The sequence below is a fragment of the Platichthys flesus genome, chromosome 3 (assembly GCF_949316205.1).
Source record: "Platichthys flesus chromosome 3, fPlaFle2.1, whole genome shotgun sequence".
Classification (NCBI taxonomy): domain Eukaryota; kingdom Metazoa; phylum Chordata; class Actinopteri; order Pleuronectiformes; family Pleuronectidae; genus Platichthys; species Platichthys flesus.
The window spans coordinates 20,828,898-20,847,780 of NC_084947.1; the positions used below are offsets into that span (position 1 = coordinate 20,828,898).

The 18,883-nt window shown below is 42.4% G+C and overlaps 1 protein-coding gene across 1 annotated transcript in view; it reads right to left on the reverse strand.

Annotated features, from left to right (window-relative positions):
* galnt9 (polypeptide N-acetylgalactosaminyltransferase 9) overlaps nt 1-18,883 on the reverse strand; it is a 91,553-nt gene that overhangs the window by 60,134 nt on the left and 12,536 nt on the right. The window contains exons 2-3 of the mRNA XM_062380115.1: nt 17,165-17,345; nt 4,068-4,234 (exon numbers count right to left, since the gene is read on the reverse strand). Coding sequence (XP_062236099.1) covers nt 4,068-4,234; nt 17,165-17,345 — 348 coding nt within the window. The remainder of the gene's footprint in view (nt 1-4,067; nt 4,235-17,164; nt 17,346-18,883) is intronic.

Sequence of the window (18,883 nt, forward strand, 5' to 3'; positions counted from 1 at the left end):
CATCTACTGGACGTTGATTTCATTACCTTATTAAGTGATATTTATAAGTGAAGCCAAAGTGTCTTGATCGTCTGGTGGCTGGCTGCAGTATAGGTCATAAACCTTACCTACTCCATGTTAATGGGTGGGACATGCGGACCAAACTAAGTACTCATCATATAAATATTTCTCAAAGATGGTTTCTGTCATATTAGATTCTTCTTATCACAATGACGTTCATGCAAGCGCTCATTGTCTGCTAAGTGTTGCTTTAATTACATTCTTTGATAAGAGATTGTTAACTTTTTCAGAATATATATAAATGTTATGATGTATCCCAAACGGTTAAGTCTGTGTAGGTATTGATGTTGATAAACACTAGGTGAAGTTATGAGCCACGTTAAACCCATGTGTGTCTCTAGAAAAGCCTACTGGAGGGAATGAATGCTGAGTGTGAAGTTTCATTTCTCAACTTGACTGTAACTAAGAAAAACTCGTACTTACCTTTTTTTTTGTATTAGAACAGTAAGTCCCTAATTTTCTAGACCAAGCTCATTTAAGCTCATTGCAAAGTATAGGCAAAGTGTCACTGTGAGTCAGGCCCATTTCCTGCACTGTTCTGCTGAGCACACCCTCTTTAATCAGATTTAATGTATGCAATGTTTAAAGAGATTCAGCTCCACTTGAAATGAATATTACAAGCTCCAGTCAGCTGGCCCTCAGTTTATATCCTGTTTTCATTATATGAATCATTAAGTTATCAATTTGGTGGCGGTATTTGCTGGAATTGAATCCTGTAGGGCTCATTAAACCTTTTGCCGTGCTGCTTACACGGCGAACAACAGTGAGCCGGAGTCGTCACACATCTAAAGCTCATCGATGGGAATGGGAATTTAGTTCAGACTCCTGGAGCCAGTGCTGTGAATAAACCTCTCAGCCACCAATAAATGTCAGCAGCTGTCCCGGTGAAGGAAATGTGTGGCAGTGACGGAGCAAACGTGCTCCCTGTGAGCTATTCATCATGCCAGGAGTGAGTGTGGCTGTACCTGCGCTCATCTCACTGAGCCTTGTTCAAATGAGGCGGGACAGAATGTGCCATCCAGAAAAGGTCAAGCTGTCCAGCATGCATGTTAATTGTCTAATGTCAGAGCCAAGACACAGCTCACACATCTGCACAAATCATCCTCACTGCGGCTAAACACGGAGTAAGAGCTGCTGACGGATGTGTCTGTGCAGACCGTGACCTGAAACTGACCTTTCATTAAAGACGCACAAGGCGAGCGGACACGCAACATCAACACTTAGTTGTCATGTGGCGGGATGTCAGTGAGCTGCACACGGAACATTAATGTTCACTGCCGGTGTGCCACGCTTTACAGCAGAGTGCCAGAAGCTGTAACATAGGTTCAGCTTTGTGTTCATGACACGTCCTCTACATCACGTTCAATTTGTCACGTTGCTGCACTGAGGCAACTTTATTCATTCTAACAACTCTGATGACGATGAGTTTCTAAGCCTCAGGTGTTATTATGGAAAATTGGCTGAACCTCCAGGGCTTCATTAGTAGGAATGGGTTGCCAGATATGTGATTTACATCTCAGGATATCAGTGAGTCGGGAGTTGATAAAGATGGTTATTCATTGTCAAAACATTCAAACAGTAAACACACAGCGACGCCTTTAGGAAGTTTATATGATGAATGTGGTAAAAGACAGTTGCCTATATGTACTAATCTGGCAGACACGGAGACACATTAGCTTATTGATTCTGTTTCAGACATCAATCGAAATCATATCGGAAAATGTTTGGGTCCCGACAGAGTTTTCCTTTCACATATGAATAACACAGTGGGAAATTGTCTGGATCAACAACAAAATGTCAAGAGTTAAGAGATCATGTATTAAATTCCATTGCAGAAATCATGTGCGTTTTGTTTCCAGCACATCAACACCCTGGTATGTTCTCATTACCAAAAGCTCTTGAATCTCGTTGTCTTTCCTAGTTGACATCTAGTCTGTGTCTTCTACCTGTTCGGCTCCACTTTTTGATCCTGAGATATTTGTATACCTGTTTTTTGTCAGTTTTGCGTCTGTCACACTCGCTCGCTCTTTAATTCCTTCTATATTATCACCTGAACTCATACACGAAAGTTCCAGAAAATATCCAGACTTAAGTGCATGTCTGAAAATAGCTAAATAGTCATCTTCCGTTTATCTCTGTTTTGGTCTCCACAAAATTCTGCGCGCAGTATTCAAATGGCACAGTTCTTTTATCCGCTGTGCCTGCTAAGCTTGTCTGTGGCAACAAGACTGATGTGTTCTGTAAACTTGCAGGCTGGAAAACCAAAACTGAAAGATTTTAAAATATTCTAAAGAGCTGAGGGGAGCTGCAAATAGCATTGTAAATCTAACGAAGAGGAACGTCTTTGTCTGTTTTTTGGTTGATAAAATTTTTTTTAAAAGCTACTTTCACTGAGAGCTGTTGTTAAACCTCCTTGCAATATGATTTATGGGAAAGATGGTGTAAAGAGTTAAAACAATACTTTCAGAAAATATTACCTCAGTAAAAACTTGTGTGGCAGACTGACTTAAGAAATCACACCAGCGACTCTTCTTCCTGAGGAGACTGAAGAAGGCCCATCTGTCTCCTCAGACTCAGAGCATCCTCACCAACTGCATCTCAGTGTGGTATGGCAGCTGGTGGTGAAAACTGCCCAACGCATCACCGGTTCCTCACTCCCCACCATTGCAGCTGTCCAGAGCAAGAGAGGTCTGCGTAGCGAGCAGCATTGTCAAGGACAGCTCACACCCCAGCCACGGACTGTTTGCCCTCCTCCCTTCTGGGAGGCGCTACAGGGTCCTCCATTCCCGGACCAGCAGGTCCAGGAACAGTTTTATCCCTGCTGCTGTCACCCTGCTGAACTCTGCCCCACAGTGATAGCAGCAGCTAACCCCCCACACACACCCTGGCTTGGGTGGAGGGGGGGAAGTACTCCTTCACCCACTGAACATTTGAACATTTGCACTACACTGTTACTTTTTTTAAGTACTGTATTATTCTGTACACATCCTGTATACTGTATATTTTTTTGCACTTCTGGTTAGATGCTAAACTGCATTTCGTTGTATAAGTACTTGTACTGCGCAATGACAATAAAGTTGAATCTAATCTAATTAATGACATAATGAGAGGAGGGGTTGTCTTCCATGTTTGCATGCTCACAGGCTTTTAACAGGTCCCTGTCTAATAGGCAGTTAGAGCCTCAGCAGGGAATGTGTGCCAGTGGTGAGTCCTTCCCGGCCTTCCCTCAGTATGTTATTTATGCACCCTCTTCCTCTGCCAGCCTGAGGGAGGCAGACCCATTATTCAGTGCCAAGTAAAGGAGGGCCATGTGTCGTCTGAAATCTAGTCCACTGTCCCTCCCTCTCCGAACAGGGGAGGCTGGGATGCGGAGCCGGGCACCTTCAGGAGCTGTGGGCGTCGCCGTGTGCCAACATCGCCATGGAGACCGTAGTACACAGCAGTTTTAGATAGGGATGAGACAAATCCCCTCCCTTCTCATCCCTCCTTTGTTAAAGCTATTTTAAAACCTGGTCTTCAAAAGTCCACCCTAAGGGGTTCTCAATCCCTTCAGCTGTTACTCACAAGCCAAACACACACACACACAAAATATGCAAAAGCTATAATATAAAAAGACGGATGACTGTGGCAGGAGTCCAAAAATATCACACTCGCTCATCTATGCATGACGCCTTCATTCAGGTTCCACCAGGGAGGGCAAACATGATAAATGGAGAGACTGTCTGAGCTGTTAAAGCAAACGTTCAGCATTAGACAATGATAACCTGCAGGCTCGCTTGGAGATTTACTCTGAGAGAAGAGACACAATTAAGCATGGGAGAAACAGGAAAAGATCAGATACTGGGTCAAACCTCCACAGAGGCGTGAAAGATCCTACTCACTACTGTAAAGTAATGTCCAGCAGAGCATATCCAGCAAGAGACCAGGGGTTAGAGAGTGGTGGAGTGGTGAGTCTCTTATCCCCCCCCCCCCCCCGATTAGAATGAAAAGGCTGTAAAATGTCTCACCACTGTCGCTGTTGTCGTCCACCAGGATGATCTCCTTGAGCATGTGTGCTGGTGTGTGGTTGACCACGCTGTGGACAGATCGCAGAATCACCGACAGCGCCTCGTTCACGAAGATGAAGACCACAGAGATCTGAGGAAGGTCCTCTGAGTATGTCAGCTGCTTGCACCTGTCAAGATACATGAAAGATGCTCAGACAGTGCAGCAATATACCAGGACTTCATCATTAGCATATCATCCCATGAGAAAAACACAGAAACAGATTGATCATGTGATCAAGACCTGACACATGTTAGATCAAGCTGTTTGCTTCTGACCACCTTCATGTCTGTCAGTACAGTCATGATGCAGCAGCTTAGCTTTGCAACAATACTGGAAAACCACAGAAAACATGGAGCCTTACTCTCTTCTCTTGGCTGTTTATATCTACATACATTAACAGACATGCTTAAGTCCAACATGTAAATATGCCAGATTTATCCATGGAGGCTAGTTTTCATCTGCATGTCCCTGCACAAGTTGACAGTAAAAAACATAAGCCGCTCAGACATGCAGTGAACTCCACTGGATTCACCGGGAGCAAGCGGGCTGGTTGATGACGTTTTTAACATGTGAAAGACCACAATAATGAAAAAGGAAAAATAAAACAAATAACTCAGGATGAAAAAGTGATGCTGAACCTATATAAGGAGCCCCCACAGATGAAAAGAGAGTTTTTGGTGATAACAGCCGCCACTTGCTGATGCGTACATATTTAATAAACTAATAACAACATTGTAAGACATGTGAAAACACAAAGCAAATGGAACCGCACAAAATTTCAAATGAATAGTATGAAAAGTGTATGAAGACAGAGGTGTATCAAGTAAAAGCACATAAATGATTAAACACAACCACAACAATAAATGAGCAGGGAAAAAAAGAAATTTGTAAAACAACGACACAGCCTAAACCACTGCAGCTTCCCTCTTGTCTCAAAGAAAGGAGAATTGTATTGATCCTCGTATCTAACTCTAAACAAGGAGCTATATAATGCTATTTTCCAACATGTAGAGCCAAAAAGAGCCCCTATACAAAACGATGACTGTATATTGATTTCAGCATTACATGTAGCGGGTGAACAGATGGGAGACCTGAAGAACTGAAAACATAGTCAAATGAAGACATTCACAGTGTTGCTGCAGTGCTCCATTCATTGCAAGCCTCTTTACAGACCCCAGGATCCCCTTCAACCACAGCATTCTGATATCTCCACACGCACCTCAGCGTCACCCTCTGCCCACTTTTGACAGCAACGGCCTAAACTTTTCTCCCTGCAGACATTTTGACTCATCTTCACAGGAAAAACACAAGCGTAGCTAATAACATTAACGATGGCTCCGTCCGCATCAAAGCGGCACCACTGAGCATGTGTGGTAGCAGAGCTCTGAGACTGGCTCAGTAAACTGGATGCAGAGCTAATCTCTGGGATTGGTTACACCTTTTTGAAAAACCCTGAATATTCCCATCGGAAGGATTATCAGGTGGATGTGTGGAGTTTAAGATGCTTTAACCTGTTAAAATCTGCGTGTTGTTTCCAGTGTGTTCTCATAAAACAAAGATATGTATCCCTCGATTTCTCCCCCCATCCCCCCGCGACCTCAGCATATCAAGCCAGTATGGCAAAAAATAGCACTCTTCTAGATTTATTTTCAGTTCAGGTCCATTTGATGGTGCAGCAGCGGCTCTCAGACAGAGTGTTCTGTACCACACTGTGACTGGTGTCAGTGCTGCTGCTGAGAAGCTGCACTACTGGAACCATTTGTTGAGCAAAAAGCACATTCCTCCAAGAGTTAGGGGGAGAATGTGGAGTTTGACAGGTTAATGACTGAGTCACCCCCAGTCGCATCTATTATGTATTTTGTTATCATGTTATATAAGTCAGTGGTGATACACTGACTTTTTCAATAACCAAAACCAAGATAATTTAATAACCTTTAGGTTATAAATAGTATGTGGCTGTATTTATATATTCTTATCCACCTCTTTAGGTGCTTTACAGTTGCATTCACGCACACATTCATACAGAAAATGTTGTCATCAGAAACAATGTGGAGGTAAAAATCAGTACATGTTTGAAAGCAGCCACACACTGTAACACATCTGTCTCATGAACATGTACGACCATCTTCTTTACCTCCTTTCCTGTCTCGTCCTGCTTGGATCAAGTCTCTGGAGTGGTGATGTCTTTAAATGTGAACATTTAAAAAACATGATCCTGAATACCAGGATCAAGTGTGATCCTGGTATTCAATCAATCAACCAAATTTCATTTGTTGATCCCATAATCATAATTTACCTCATAGGGCTCAACGATCTATACAAGGTGCAACATCCTCTGTACGTAACCCCTTGATGTGGGTGAGGAAAAGAGTACCAAAACATTTCCTTTTAAAGAAGTGAAAAAACTTTGAAACCTCAGGGAAAGTCACAAGTTAGGGATCCCTCTCCCAGGACAGATAATGGTAGATGTTGTGAGGGACTGAGCACACAAATAAAAATAACAATTCTTAAATGAAAAAAGTTAATTAAAGAGAAAAGAAAGTGTCTAACAGTGAGAAAGCTGAGTATATAGCTGTTGTACTCTGGCAAAAACCTGGATTGTGTGGCCTGTAAGGTCTCTGAACTCTGACTGTTAAATGCACAACTACAGTTATATAGCTATCGCAGTAGGCTGAAATGAAAGGCTCTTGACTCCACTGTTGCAGAGGACAGACCGAAGCCAAGTGTCAAGCATGTGTTCTGTTATATCCTTCATTCCATTACAGATGCTCAGGTGGAGGCAGAGCACTAAAACACAGAAGGCAGCCACAAGTCAAACTGAGTTCATCACAGTGTGTCTGTCTGTCAGGCCTGCACCGACACAGGAACCCGGCTATTATTAGAATCATACACAGGGATATGAACAACCCCCCCCCCCCCCCTTCCATTGGTTCCATGTGAACATGAGGACACACACGCATCTCCTTCTCCATCTCTTCCACCTGTTCAGTCTCTCACGACCTTTCTCCGTCTCAGTCTCAGTCTCTGCCTCCCTCTCTCGCCCTCACACATGGACTCCACGGTACCCCCCCCCCCCCCCCCATCTTGCTTGTCTGTGACTGGAATCCTCCTTCATGTTCCCCCACTTACACTGACCCAATTATTACCACGGACTGTGATCAAAACCATGCAGATGATAATACGCTTGTGTGCATCTGCGGATTCTCTTGACTCAATCTCTGCCACTGATCGTCTCAATACCTGTCCCTTCCTGTAGAACTCTGCATTTTAAGTGAGAAATAGGCGCGGACTGGACAAACGCACACTTAGCTGATTCCTATGGCAACTGCAAGCGCGCACACACACACACACACACACACACACACACACACACACAGCCAGCATCTTATAAATCTCTCCGCGCTGCTCCAATTAGGAGTCGAACGCAGCAGCTGACAAACACATTTCACTCGCTGCTGCCTTTGTTTCCCCGTGTTTTCACATCTCTTATTCAGCCGTGCTGAGTCAAATGCGTGTGGATAATGAGGTGGTTAGGATAACTGTTGTGGCTGAATTATTAACAAGAGATTTTGACTGTGATGAAATACTTGTAATCTCACTCTGTATTAGCATATCAAATCAACATAAATCAGCGATAGTGTAAACAAATTTTCACTTCACTGAATCATGTTAACCTCTTATAGACGTCTGCGGAACATCGAGGCAGAGCGGAGGTAAAGACGCTGAAATGACTTGTTGCATTCGGGTGAAATGTCCATTACATTACATGTCATTTAGCTGACGCTTTTATCCAAAGCGACCTACATTTTTAGAACACTCATCACTTTTTTATGAGGGGCCATCTAGGGGTTCAGTATCTTGCCAAAGACACTTAGGCATGCAGATGGGATAGAGTGGGATTCGAACCGGCAACTTTCTTGTTGCAGAGCACCCGCTCTATCCCCTAGGCCACGCTCTCTCCCAACTCTATATCCTTCACGATATAGAGCTAATTGGTGGGAATATATATGTATTTGTCCCAATGTATGAGTCTCAAATGCCATCACAGATTATTAGACATGACAGAGTCAACAAGAAGCTGATATTCAGTCTAGAAAATCTGATTCAAGAAGAGTCTCATTTTCTTGAATAACAAATAATGGCTGCTACAGAAAAGGCCTCAAACTTACCTATTCAACAAAATGAAGAAAACTACAGGTTAATAGTCCATTTTGCTTTAGAAGGCTCCGAGCTGAGTGAAATGACCCAGAAGTATTTAAGTGGCTGTCCTAATAAGAGCTCTTTGAATTCAACGTAGAAAGGAGCTTCCATGGTTCCTATCTAATAATTTGAATAGGAGCAACTTGACCACAATGTAATAAAGTGGGGAGAATGCTGTCCCACAATTCATAAGGGCAGTGATATTTAAAGCCACAGAACCTTGTAGTTGCACCTGGACAGACCAACGCAAATATAAATAAGAGAACAGCTGTTTTATTCTAATGACACGATCCAGAACTGATGAAATCCTCCCATGATTATCTGAGCTCTTTTTTCTTCTCTGTCCTGTGAACAAAAAGCACATTGAACGTTTTTGTCCACAATATCACCATCAGATCTAAATACAAACCTAAATATGATCAGAGCTAAATACAAAGTAATTGCCCTTATAATATTTTTTCCACTTTAATTTTGAATGTTTTAGTTTTTGTTTATTTCCTATGGGTTACTACTAATAGTCAGATTTGACCTCTGTACAAACTGAAAACATCCTTTTTTAGGAGGTGTGATTGTGTGAGACTCTTTTTGAATTGTAGTCATAGATCTGAGTTAGTCTCTGTACCGTACTGTCTGTACTGTACACGGTTCTCCTTTCCTAACTCCTTACAGATTCTCCATCACTTCATCTTTCCTTGACCTCATGACATCTCACATCGGGGGCAAGGAATAGTGGTCAGTAAAAGACATTATTATGACAGATAGCAGCCAACATTTCCAAATGAAAATGTGGCATCACATACACGCACTGCTCACGGGAGGTAGAGACGGAATGTAAACTGTAATATCATAATGTGTTGTTTCTGCTTGTTGAAGCAAAGAAAATGATAACTTTAGATTTTCACAAATCAAAGGCTTGGTATGAAACGGCTGATTTGTCACGACACTTATGTAACACTGCAAAGTCATAGTTTCAGACGTAGGAATAAGTAGTGCTTTTATCAAAGTCAAAAGGTTTATCTGCAAGTGCTACCTTCAACATGTTTAGTTCAAAGACTGCATGTTAAGCTGCTCTTCCAGCCGTGCTGCGAGCCATCTGAACTCTACTGGTGCTTGATGGTCCGATGCCCCTGTGAACTGCCATGTCAGCTTGAGTCATCAACATCTAGGGGGTCGGGCGCAGGGGGACGGCCACACAGCAGATGGATCCCAGTGTGGTGCTAAAGTTACATTATCCTCTCTTCCCCCATTGGAAACCCGCCTGATACTCATATCGGTCGTGTGTATGTGTGAGCGTGTGGACGTCTGTGTATGTGTATGTGTATGTGTATGTGTATGTGTATGTGTATGTGTATGTGTATGTGTATGTGTATGTGTATGTGTATGTGTATGTGTATGTGTATGTGTATGTGTATGTGTATTTGTACGTGTGTGTGTGTGTGTGTGTGTTCGTGTGTGTGTGTGTGTGTGTGCATGCGCAGTGGGCATGTGTTTGCAGGTTCTCACCTTTCAACGATGAGAATTGGCAAGAGAGTGACGAGCAATTATGTTGGACGTCACAAAAGATGGCATCTTATTTACTTTACTTTATACATTAAGTGCGTTGCCTCTCACAACGACATGAGCAGACCTTTGAGTTGAAAAATCTGCTTTCATATATAGACTTTACCTTCCATTTATTTTATACTTTGCATATTCATCTCATGCACTACAACAACAAGATTTTTCCTCACTTTAAAAAAAGAGTTATATTTATATTTGTGATTATTTTGTGTGAAGTAAAGTATTTTATATGTTTAAAGTAACGTTTCTATTTTAAAATTATGTCTTTTTCTACAGACAATAAACTCAGTTCATCCCACTTTTAAATATTGGCAGAATAACTATTCAATACTATTCAGTGTATGTATTTGAAATATATTCACAGAAGGTTAGTTAGCCAGCTATAGTGACAATAATAAACCTAATGTAATTGCTGTATCTGAGAATTATAATGATAAAGGTTATGATGTGTAACTGAGAGGAAGTAGGTTGTTTACAATTAATAGGGTCAATAAAAAAAACAATGTAGGTTGTTACAGCTTTAAGATCCAGTGTTGATAAATATAGAGTATAGGTAAAACACAATAGAAAATATTGGTGCCGCACAGACAATGCTATCATTCAAATAATGATAATAGAAATTTGCTCTAAATATGCGGTTGTCATTAGAAATCCAGGTCTACACATCCTCACTTTTCATCAGCAAACTTAAGAGCATGTAGGCACACACAGTTCAGCCTCGGGTGATGACACAGCGCTGCATTTTAAAGTGGCAGCTATACTGTAGGTACAGGTTACATACTGAGAAGCATTCAACTATATTTATATCGTTTTTTTTACATGCACTTAAACTATAAAGTGGCCACTATTCATGCAAAGGAGGAACGTTCTGCTGCTTAATGTTGCATTATCATGTATGACAGTGCTTGCTCTTCTAGACTGGTGAGGCTTATTACGTGGACGGTTATCAATCACTTTCATTAGCACAGCCCACATGCATTTGACGGCAGAGACAACTAAAGGCAAACCAAATCAGAGAGAGAGAGAGAGAGAGAGAGAGAGAGAGAGAGAGAGAGAGAGAGAGAAAGAGAGAGAGCTGCATACATCTGTCTACAGTGCTCTCTAAGCCGAGCTCCTGCACTCTCTTCTGAAGAGTAAATGCACAAGCGTTTTGATTGATAACCCCTCCTGTATCATTCCGGTCCATCCTTGTGCATTTATGCTCTCCCTCCGCAGCTCCTTTGTTCCCTCTCACAGCTTTCTCCATTGCTTCTCTCAATCAGCCCTGCCAGGTCTATAAATACAAATCTGGCAGTGAGTTTGAGAGGGGAATTTTTGTCATGCTCTTTTGCAGGAGACACAGCCACAAAATGGCAACTCCGCAAAACAAAGCAAGGTATATTTCAGTCTCGTTGGGTTATACGACGAGTGAAGAGGCTGTATTTAATGAATGCTACCTGAGTGATATCTTGAAAATGTCAGGAGGGGGCAAGGCAGCTTCATCACTTCTAGTTGAAATGTGATGGGAGTCTGGATTTCAGTGTCGAGATCGTAAAGTGGAATTGTAGTTCCATTGCCCTAGTTACTCCATCCAATTTAGGGCATAGCTCAACCTTAAATTTGTACCTGTCTGCCGTGGCGGGGAAGCCTTGTAAAGCTGTAACAGGATGAGCGATCGACTCATCTGTTTGTAATGGGACTGAGCTCACTGGCCAGTGCTCATAATTTGACCCGGAACAAGCTCTGACAGAAACAGAGTGGCAGATTAAGATATATTTCAACTACTCCTCCCCCTTTTCCCTCTTCCACTAGTCTGCTGCCCGGTAGCTGCCTCCACCCTCCCTCCTTTCCCCGCTTGCCTGTCTTATTCGCTGTGAAATTTCCCATTAACCTCACGTGACCCGCGTGGGCCAGGCAACACCAAAGCAAATTTCCAGTCCTTAAGCACACCCCTCTCAGAAAAGATAATTGTTTGCCTTGTCATTTCTCCGACCGTCCAGGAGATAAACTCCAGCGCTGGAAAAAGAGCAACAATCTGCAGCAGGAGCTCCTGGACCGTGGAGACCTTACGAACCCATTCTGCTCTATCAGACGCTCCGGAGATGAGCTAAGGCTGCTTCTTCAGCCTCCCTCTCTGGTTATCACCCTCCCACAGGCAGACAGACACAAGACCAAGGGTCCTCCGGGAAGCACAGTGTTCCATATAGTTTTGGGTCTAACAACTATTTTGACAAAATATAAATCAAATCTCCTGCAAAGTGACAATGGTGATGGAGGGGAGATTAGCGGTAATTGAATAAGAATCCTCTCGCCGGAGGAGAAGTGGAGAGTGAAGAAGCCGGTTTGATGCCTTGAATTGCATTTTTTTTTTCTATTTATGTACCCGTTGCATTTTAAAATCTTTTTCTGCCTTTATCGTTTTTGTCCCTCCACAGCCCAATGGACTGTTATCATACCTGAGGCGCCCAAGGACAGCGATGGCGGCTTCAGGTGTCACCGTAATGTATTGTAGAGCCTATACTTACGGCTGTCGGTATCTTAGCCTAGAATGTCACTTGCAGAAGTGAAGGGCAGGAAAAAAAGAGACTCGCCAGCGGTGAACGGGGATTACAGGTTTGTGTGTGAGAGACAATTGCAGCTGTGATTATTATGAATTGGTTTTGCAGCAGGAAGGGGACAGACTTGATGGCTCAGTGGAGACTATGCGGACATTGCTGCCCTGTAGTCATCAGCGTCCTCTCTGCACAGACTCCAGCTCAGTGAAAAGGCCACTGGACAGGAGTTGTCTTACATTTAGCCTCACTCCAGCAGTTCTGCACACACCTCTTTCCCACAGGACACAATTACAGGATCAGGATTAGAAATGATTAATGTAAGTGTCTTTTATACTGTGTGAGGCTGACAACAGCACATAGACACTTGCCACTTGGACTCGTGAAAGAATATTTTCATATCCTTTAACCTCTATCTCGTGTGTCTAAATCAGATTCACAAAACTCTCTTTGCCGCACATGACGACGTATGTAAATGGCTGGTGGTTTCAGCCTGTTCATCAGGAGGAGCACGTTCATGAGACTTCAACATTAGCATAGTCAACACCCCGGAAAGTGCCTCGTAAGGCGGCCTGTTCCACTCGGTTTGTGAGCAAATATCATTCTCGGAACAGACGACTAACAACCTGAGAGCTGAACAGAGGCCTGCAGAAAGACCCTGATGATGAAGGAGTGAGAGAACTGCATTTACTACTGAAATTTACACATTTCTGACAAAATAAGGCAATAAAGATCAGGGCGGTGGTGATGGGGTAAATAATCGAACCTTCACCCAGGAGGTTATGTTTTAATTTGGTCTGTTAGCAGGATCACCATGAAACTTGGTGGAAGGATGCAGTACGTGTGAAAAAACTCATGCACTTTTGCTATGAATCCATCGTTTCCCACAAAAAGAATTCAAACTATGGTGATAGCAGGGGTTGCACATACACACACACCCAAAAAGACATGCACAACAGGTTGTGAGTGACAGGTACACAGACTAAAGACTGACAGACAAATTCCTGTGTGAGAGATAACTGCATTGTAGGCCACCTGTCAGTCAGAGCTGAAACTAGGAAGTCTGACTGTCTGCATGGACTGTAACAACGTTACGGATGATAGCATGCCGCTAATAAATCTGCACGCAGCTATGCAATGCTGCAGCCGAGCAAAACACCAAGTTACAATGGTTATTATGAAACTGTGAAAGGAGAAGATTAGAATATGGCGGGCCAACACAGTCAAGGCTGCATTTCACAGGGAGATAGGGCATTAGCCTTGGTGGCAGTATGTGCCCTCAGAGCGCCCTTCAAGTTTTATATATAGTTTGTCTTTGTTATTGATTTATTAGAGTTAATTTTGGTTTCATATTTAAACTAATCCATTCAGATCCTGTGTAGACAGTCAGACATTCTGATCTGCTTCAAGTTTTACAAACTGTACGACAGCTGTTATCATGTAGTCATGTGGATGAATGGGCTGTTGATACCTGTGATGCCAGACTTCACTGCAACATTCAGTATGTGTGGATTTAAGTTAAATAACTGATTGTGAGAGAGTGCAACTCAAACCTTTGTTTATGAATAACAATGAGCAGGAAGAAACAGGATACAAAAGGGAAGTTTTTACTCTTGCAACTCATTACTGAGTTTGTTTTATAAAGGCATCTGTTAACATGTTCTTTGGTAGACTCTGAAGGGGAACTGGCATGTTCAGGTCTTATCCCTGCACTCACACGCTGACACATATATGTTGCCTCAGCTATATATATGTTACCTTTTCAGACTGTTTATGTGATTCTTTCTTTGACTGTTGATGATCAGATTTCATATAGAAATATAGCATTTTTAATTCATGCTAAATTCACATGTCTATTATCATAAAACCGTTCTGATTGCACAGGGATTCTCTTTGAAGGCAATACACTTTTACATGGCTATTCTTGGTCCAGTTTTTCTGTCAGTGGTAGAGTCTGATTAACACTTCCACACAAGCACACTGGGCAAATACAGCAGGGTTCGTACGAGCCTAACAACATTTTGAAGGAACCTATAAGCCCCCACCAGTGCCACAAAAATACTTTATGTTGTGTTGGTTGTAAACACATCCATTTTCCATCTGTGGACAATTCTCTTTGCTAAAAGCACATTTAATGCCTCTCCTGTTCTTAAAAATGCTGCTTCGCTGCTGAAAACAGAAATAAAGCAAAGAAAACCATGTTTGAGCTTTGCATTGTATTGATTTCCATTGAGCAACACAACAAATGGTCTTTATCACACTGTGTACCTATTGGATATCTGTCATGGATTCAAGATTTACCTTGTTTGACAAAACATGTTTTGTTTGTAGTCAATGTTTGTGCTCGTTTGTATGGACACAGAAAACATTGTGTTTTTCTGAAATTGACCCAGGAAAGATTAATGCCACATAGACACAAATCAACAAGAAGGAGCTGAATCCATCTGTTTGACATATGTAGTCTGCAGTATCTAGTCCCAACCTGTGTCACTGTAGGTAACTTAACACATAGTCTGCACTATTAATAACCAGAAACAATCTCCCTTCCCTTGTCTGGCGTCCCATTTTTTCTCGACTGTATTCGATTAAAAAAATGAATTTCCTGAAACCCTTCCATTCCAGAGGCGCTCTCTCCACTGACTTTATCTATTACCAAGCTCCTTCCGAATCATGTCAAATGTTTCTGGGCCTGAAAAATAACATTGCAAAAAAGCAGATTGCGTGAAATGAATTGTTATCCCAGCTAAAGCCTTCAGAAACCTCTCTGGGCCGTTGACAGAGGAGAGGAGACAGGATTAAGTGGAGTTAGGCTGTAAGACTGACGAAGAAGATGAAGAGTATCGAGCAGGATGAGCAAGGGCATGTTTGTGAGGATGCGACTGTTGAAGGAACCGTCATAACACTACTTCTACACAGAGGGCAAATTTAACACACTGGTAAGGGATATGGCAATGTTTAGATGACGAAGAAGAGTACGGCGATGTTTATCTAGATACTTCTTTGAATAAATAGCATCCTGGTATCATCCTCTTCCACCCAGATCCTCTAACATCCTCACCGACACCCTCATATTTGACCAGAGGGGGCGTGGTAGAGTTGCAAACCCTGAATGATGTGGTGAAGCTCTCTTTCCTTTTCATTGTATTTTATCATGGGAGACAGTGAAGGACAAGATGGATGATTATCAGTGTCATAAACCAACTTGAGATTGATTTCTGTTGCGCTGGTTGGGTTCTGACCTGGATGTCCTCTCTCTCCCCCTTTTATAAAAATGTTTACGTGCCATTGTGTAGATGTGAGTGTAAATTGGTCCAGTTGGAAAGTAACGTATACAACAGGTTTAGTGGAGTCTGCCATGAGCATAACTGACTATTTGAAAAAACATTATAAGCGCCTTAGAAGCCACATAACAAAGTAACTACATAAAACTACGCAGCAAGAAATAAGGGTTACACACACCTTAAAAAGTTATTGATCATTGTTTTCATCCACATTAAGGATGCCCTCAATATTAGCTACACCGACAGTTACAGAATTTCCTAACTGGAGACGTATGAGATAACAAAGAGGGCGGCCTATTGTGATAGTAGTAAAAAGGTAAAAACATCAAATCAAATGATTAAGTCCGAAAGTATATCTATTGGATTATTTAGATCATTTCCCATTTAATTTAACATAACATTCGTCCCAGATCACGTGACCCCCTACCCGCAGGTCTCCGCGGCCCCCTGAGAGTCTCCCTAATGAGGAGGCGCAGAGGTGGAGCAATATCTGAGAAACAGAAATATTGACTAATTTGAATATTTCACATTTGCACATTTCATCAGGGATGCTGGGTTACAAATTGGCTCCAATCACACCAGTGGGGTCACAAAATGTTAATGTTTACATAATAAGCAAACCATTGCAAAACAATGTCCAGCATGACAGGAATGCACTCATTTAAAATGTGTTATTAAGCAGGACACAAAAGATATTCACCGTGCACTTCTCTCCCATTCATGTCATCAGGGTTTGAGACACTTCAATACATGCCATGTGCCTCTGGAAAACTGAGGGCGGCCGCTGCAAATTGAATGTCATAAAGCTCCAGGTGTACAGGAATGTGCACCACTGGCAGCCATTAAATTTACAAGGGTGACATTTGCATTTTGGTGTTCCATATGGAAACCAGTGTCAGGCCGTGTTTGATCCATGTGACGTTCTATACTGTACGTCCCATCATCTGGCTACTGGCTTCATTGTTTAGCGTAAGAGTACTTGAATAGAAATGAAGCCATATATTAAATATGCAGCGCCTTAAATTAAAATTAATGAGGAAAGCATTGTACTTAAAAGATCCAGTGTAGAACACGTCTCATTAGGAGCATACCTATACCATACTCTTTTTATTTTCAACCATTTCCAACACTGCTTCTGGGTTGGGTGTCTTTCGAGGGGGAAGAACCGATTTTTCTTTAAAGAAAATTCTGGTTTGTGCAAAGTAAATGATCTGGAGAGTCACCAAAACGCCTGCAAAAACCAAGAAAGACAATGATGAGGATAAAGAAAATGATGAAAATGCCAATTCTCTGGCAAAATGTCCTCCCACACAATTTGTGCCATCAAGTAAATGAGGTGCATCAACTGCTGCAGGGATTAAACTGGCAAACCTTGCAGGAGCAAGTCTCTCGAACATTATCGACCCTGCCAGAGGGGGAGACAGGTGCAGAGCTGTAGGTAGAAGTGCATGAGAAGATGGAAGAAGAAAGAGGAGGTGGACGTACTTTTTGGGCCTGTAGTCTGGGATGCTTCTGTCCAGGGAGATGCGGTCACTGAGCTGAGCGTTGTAGCCGTACTCCTCGTACTTCCCCTCTGCGTCGTGGCTGTCCTCTCCCAGAGTGGCGGCGGCTCCCCCCTGGCCGAGGCCCCCGGGCCCCTCCACCAGCCCCATGGGCTTTGCCAAACCTGCCGTGAAAACAACACAAGAGAGAGAAAGTCACGCAGGTGTACGCGGCCATAAGCAGAGGCAGACACGCCGACACAGAGAACAGGCAGGCAGGTGGGGAGAGAGGTCGTGCAGAGGGGAGGCTGATTGACATTTTGAAGTGGTGTGAGGAGACTGGTGTATGGCAGCTTAGAGAGCCGCCGGGCTCATCCACGGGGCATCATTACACTGTCTGTCAATGGAAACGCTGCAAAACACCCACATGGACACAGACGTCACACTGATAAGCAGGGCAGAGCAGAAGCTGGGAGGCTCAGTGGCACACCGACCAACAATGGAGACCAGAGAGAATTTATAGTGCACAGCTGTGAGTCACGTCCAGTAGAGCAGGCCTGAAACAGTCAGTGGGTGATCAGATGTGAGGGACAATCTCCAAAATCCACTGTGAGCGGATTAGGATTGTGATCACACCTGGAGTTGCATTGCATTTTGCTTTTCATATTTATTAATGTAATAATATATATATATTTTCAAAATGGGTGTAAGTAATCGTAACAGCTTTGCAGATTACAAAAGTGTAGTTGTGACAAAAAAAATTATAATGACAGTAACATGAATAACCAAAATTGGGTTTTTCAGTACAAATATAAAATAGGATGACTATATTGAATAAATAAAACTTAATAGAACAAACTAGGAAACCTGCATGATAATGCACAACACATACAAACAGACCCAACAGGTTCGAAGAAGGCAAATCCATAAATCGAAAACAATCATACATGTGAATACAGATACATGCTGATATTATTCACAGGGAAAATGGAATAAAACATTACAACTGATTATGAAAGGCGGCCATGTACAAAATCATTTCTTCCCTGAGCCTCTCAGTGAATCTTTTATCTTCTCAAGTTTAAGAAACGTTTAGACGCTTATCTGCAAATCACAGCTCCATTTTCAGTTTCTTTTACACATGAACTATTGGATGAGAGCATAGAGGCAGAAGATTGCGCTGTGTGTGCACGTGAATGCAGCTCCGGGTATGAACATGTTTTAAATGAAGCCATTTTGAGTGAAATTTGAATGGCAGGGCCTATAGACACCTGGACACAACACAGGAGCCGCATGGAGGCATCTGGGTTTCTTCTGTCGTACTTTAGTTCTGAAGATGTGGTACCATTTACTTCAATTGTATTGGAGTTGGCTCCAACACTGTCTACCCCTGAGACTCCTAAAGTGTTTTGTGGACCATCGGCACAGTGGTGAGTAGATTATGAGTGAATTTTCATTTTCAGATGGACTATCCCTTTAATGATGCATTATACTGTGAATGGAGCTGTTAATGGGAGGATTATAATCATTTTACAGAGTTGATTGGGTTGCAACAATCAAATTATGTCTTTCATCGTTAAAATCGGTTTCAGTTGGATTGACAATTAAAAATACTTCCTTTCTCAGTTTCAGATGGATGAGTCTGTAATGATCCAGCATGAAAATATTAGAGTTTAACTTTGTACACTATGCTGCGTATCTACTAAACTACTTAGATACAACA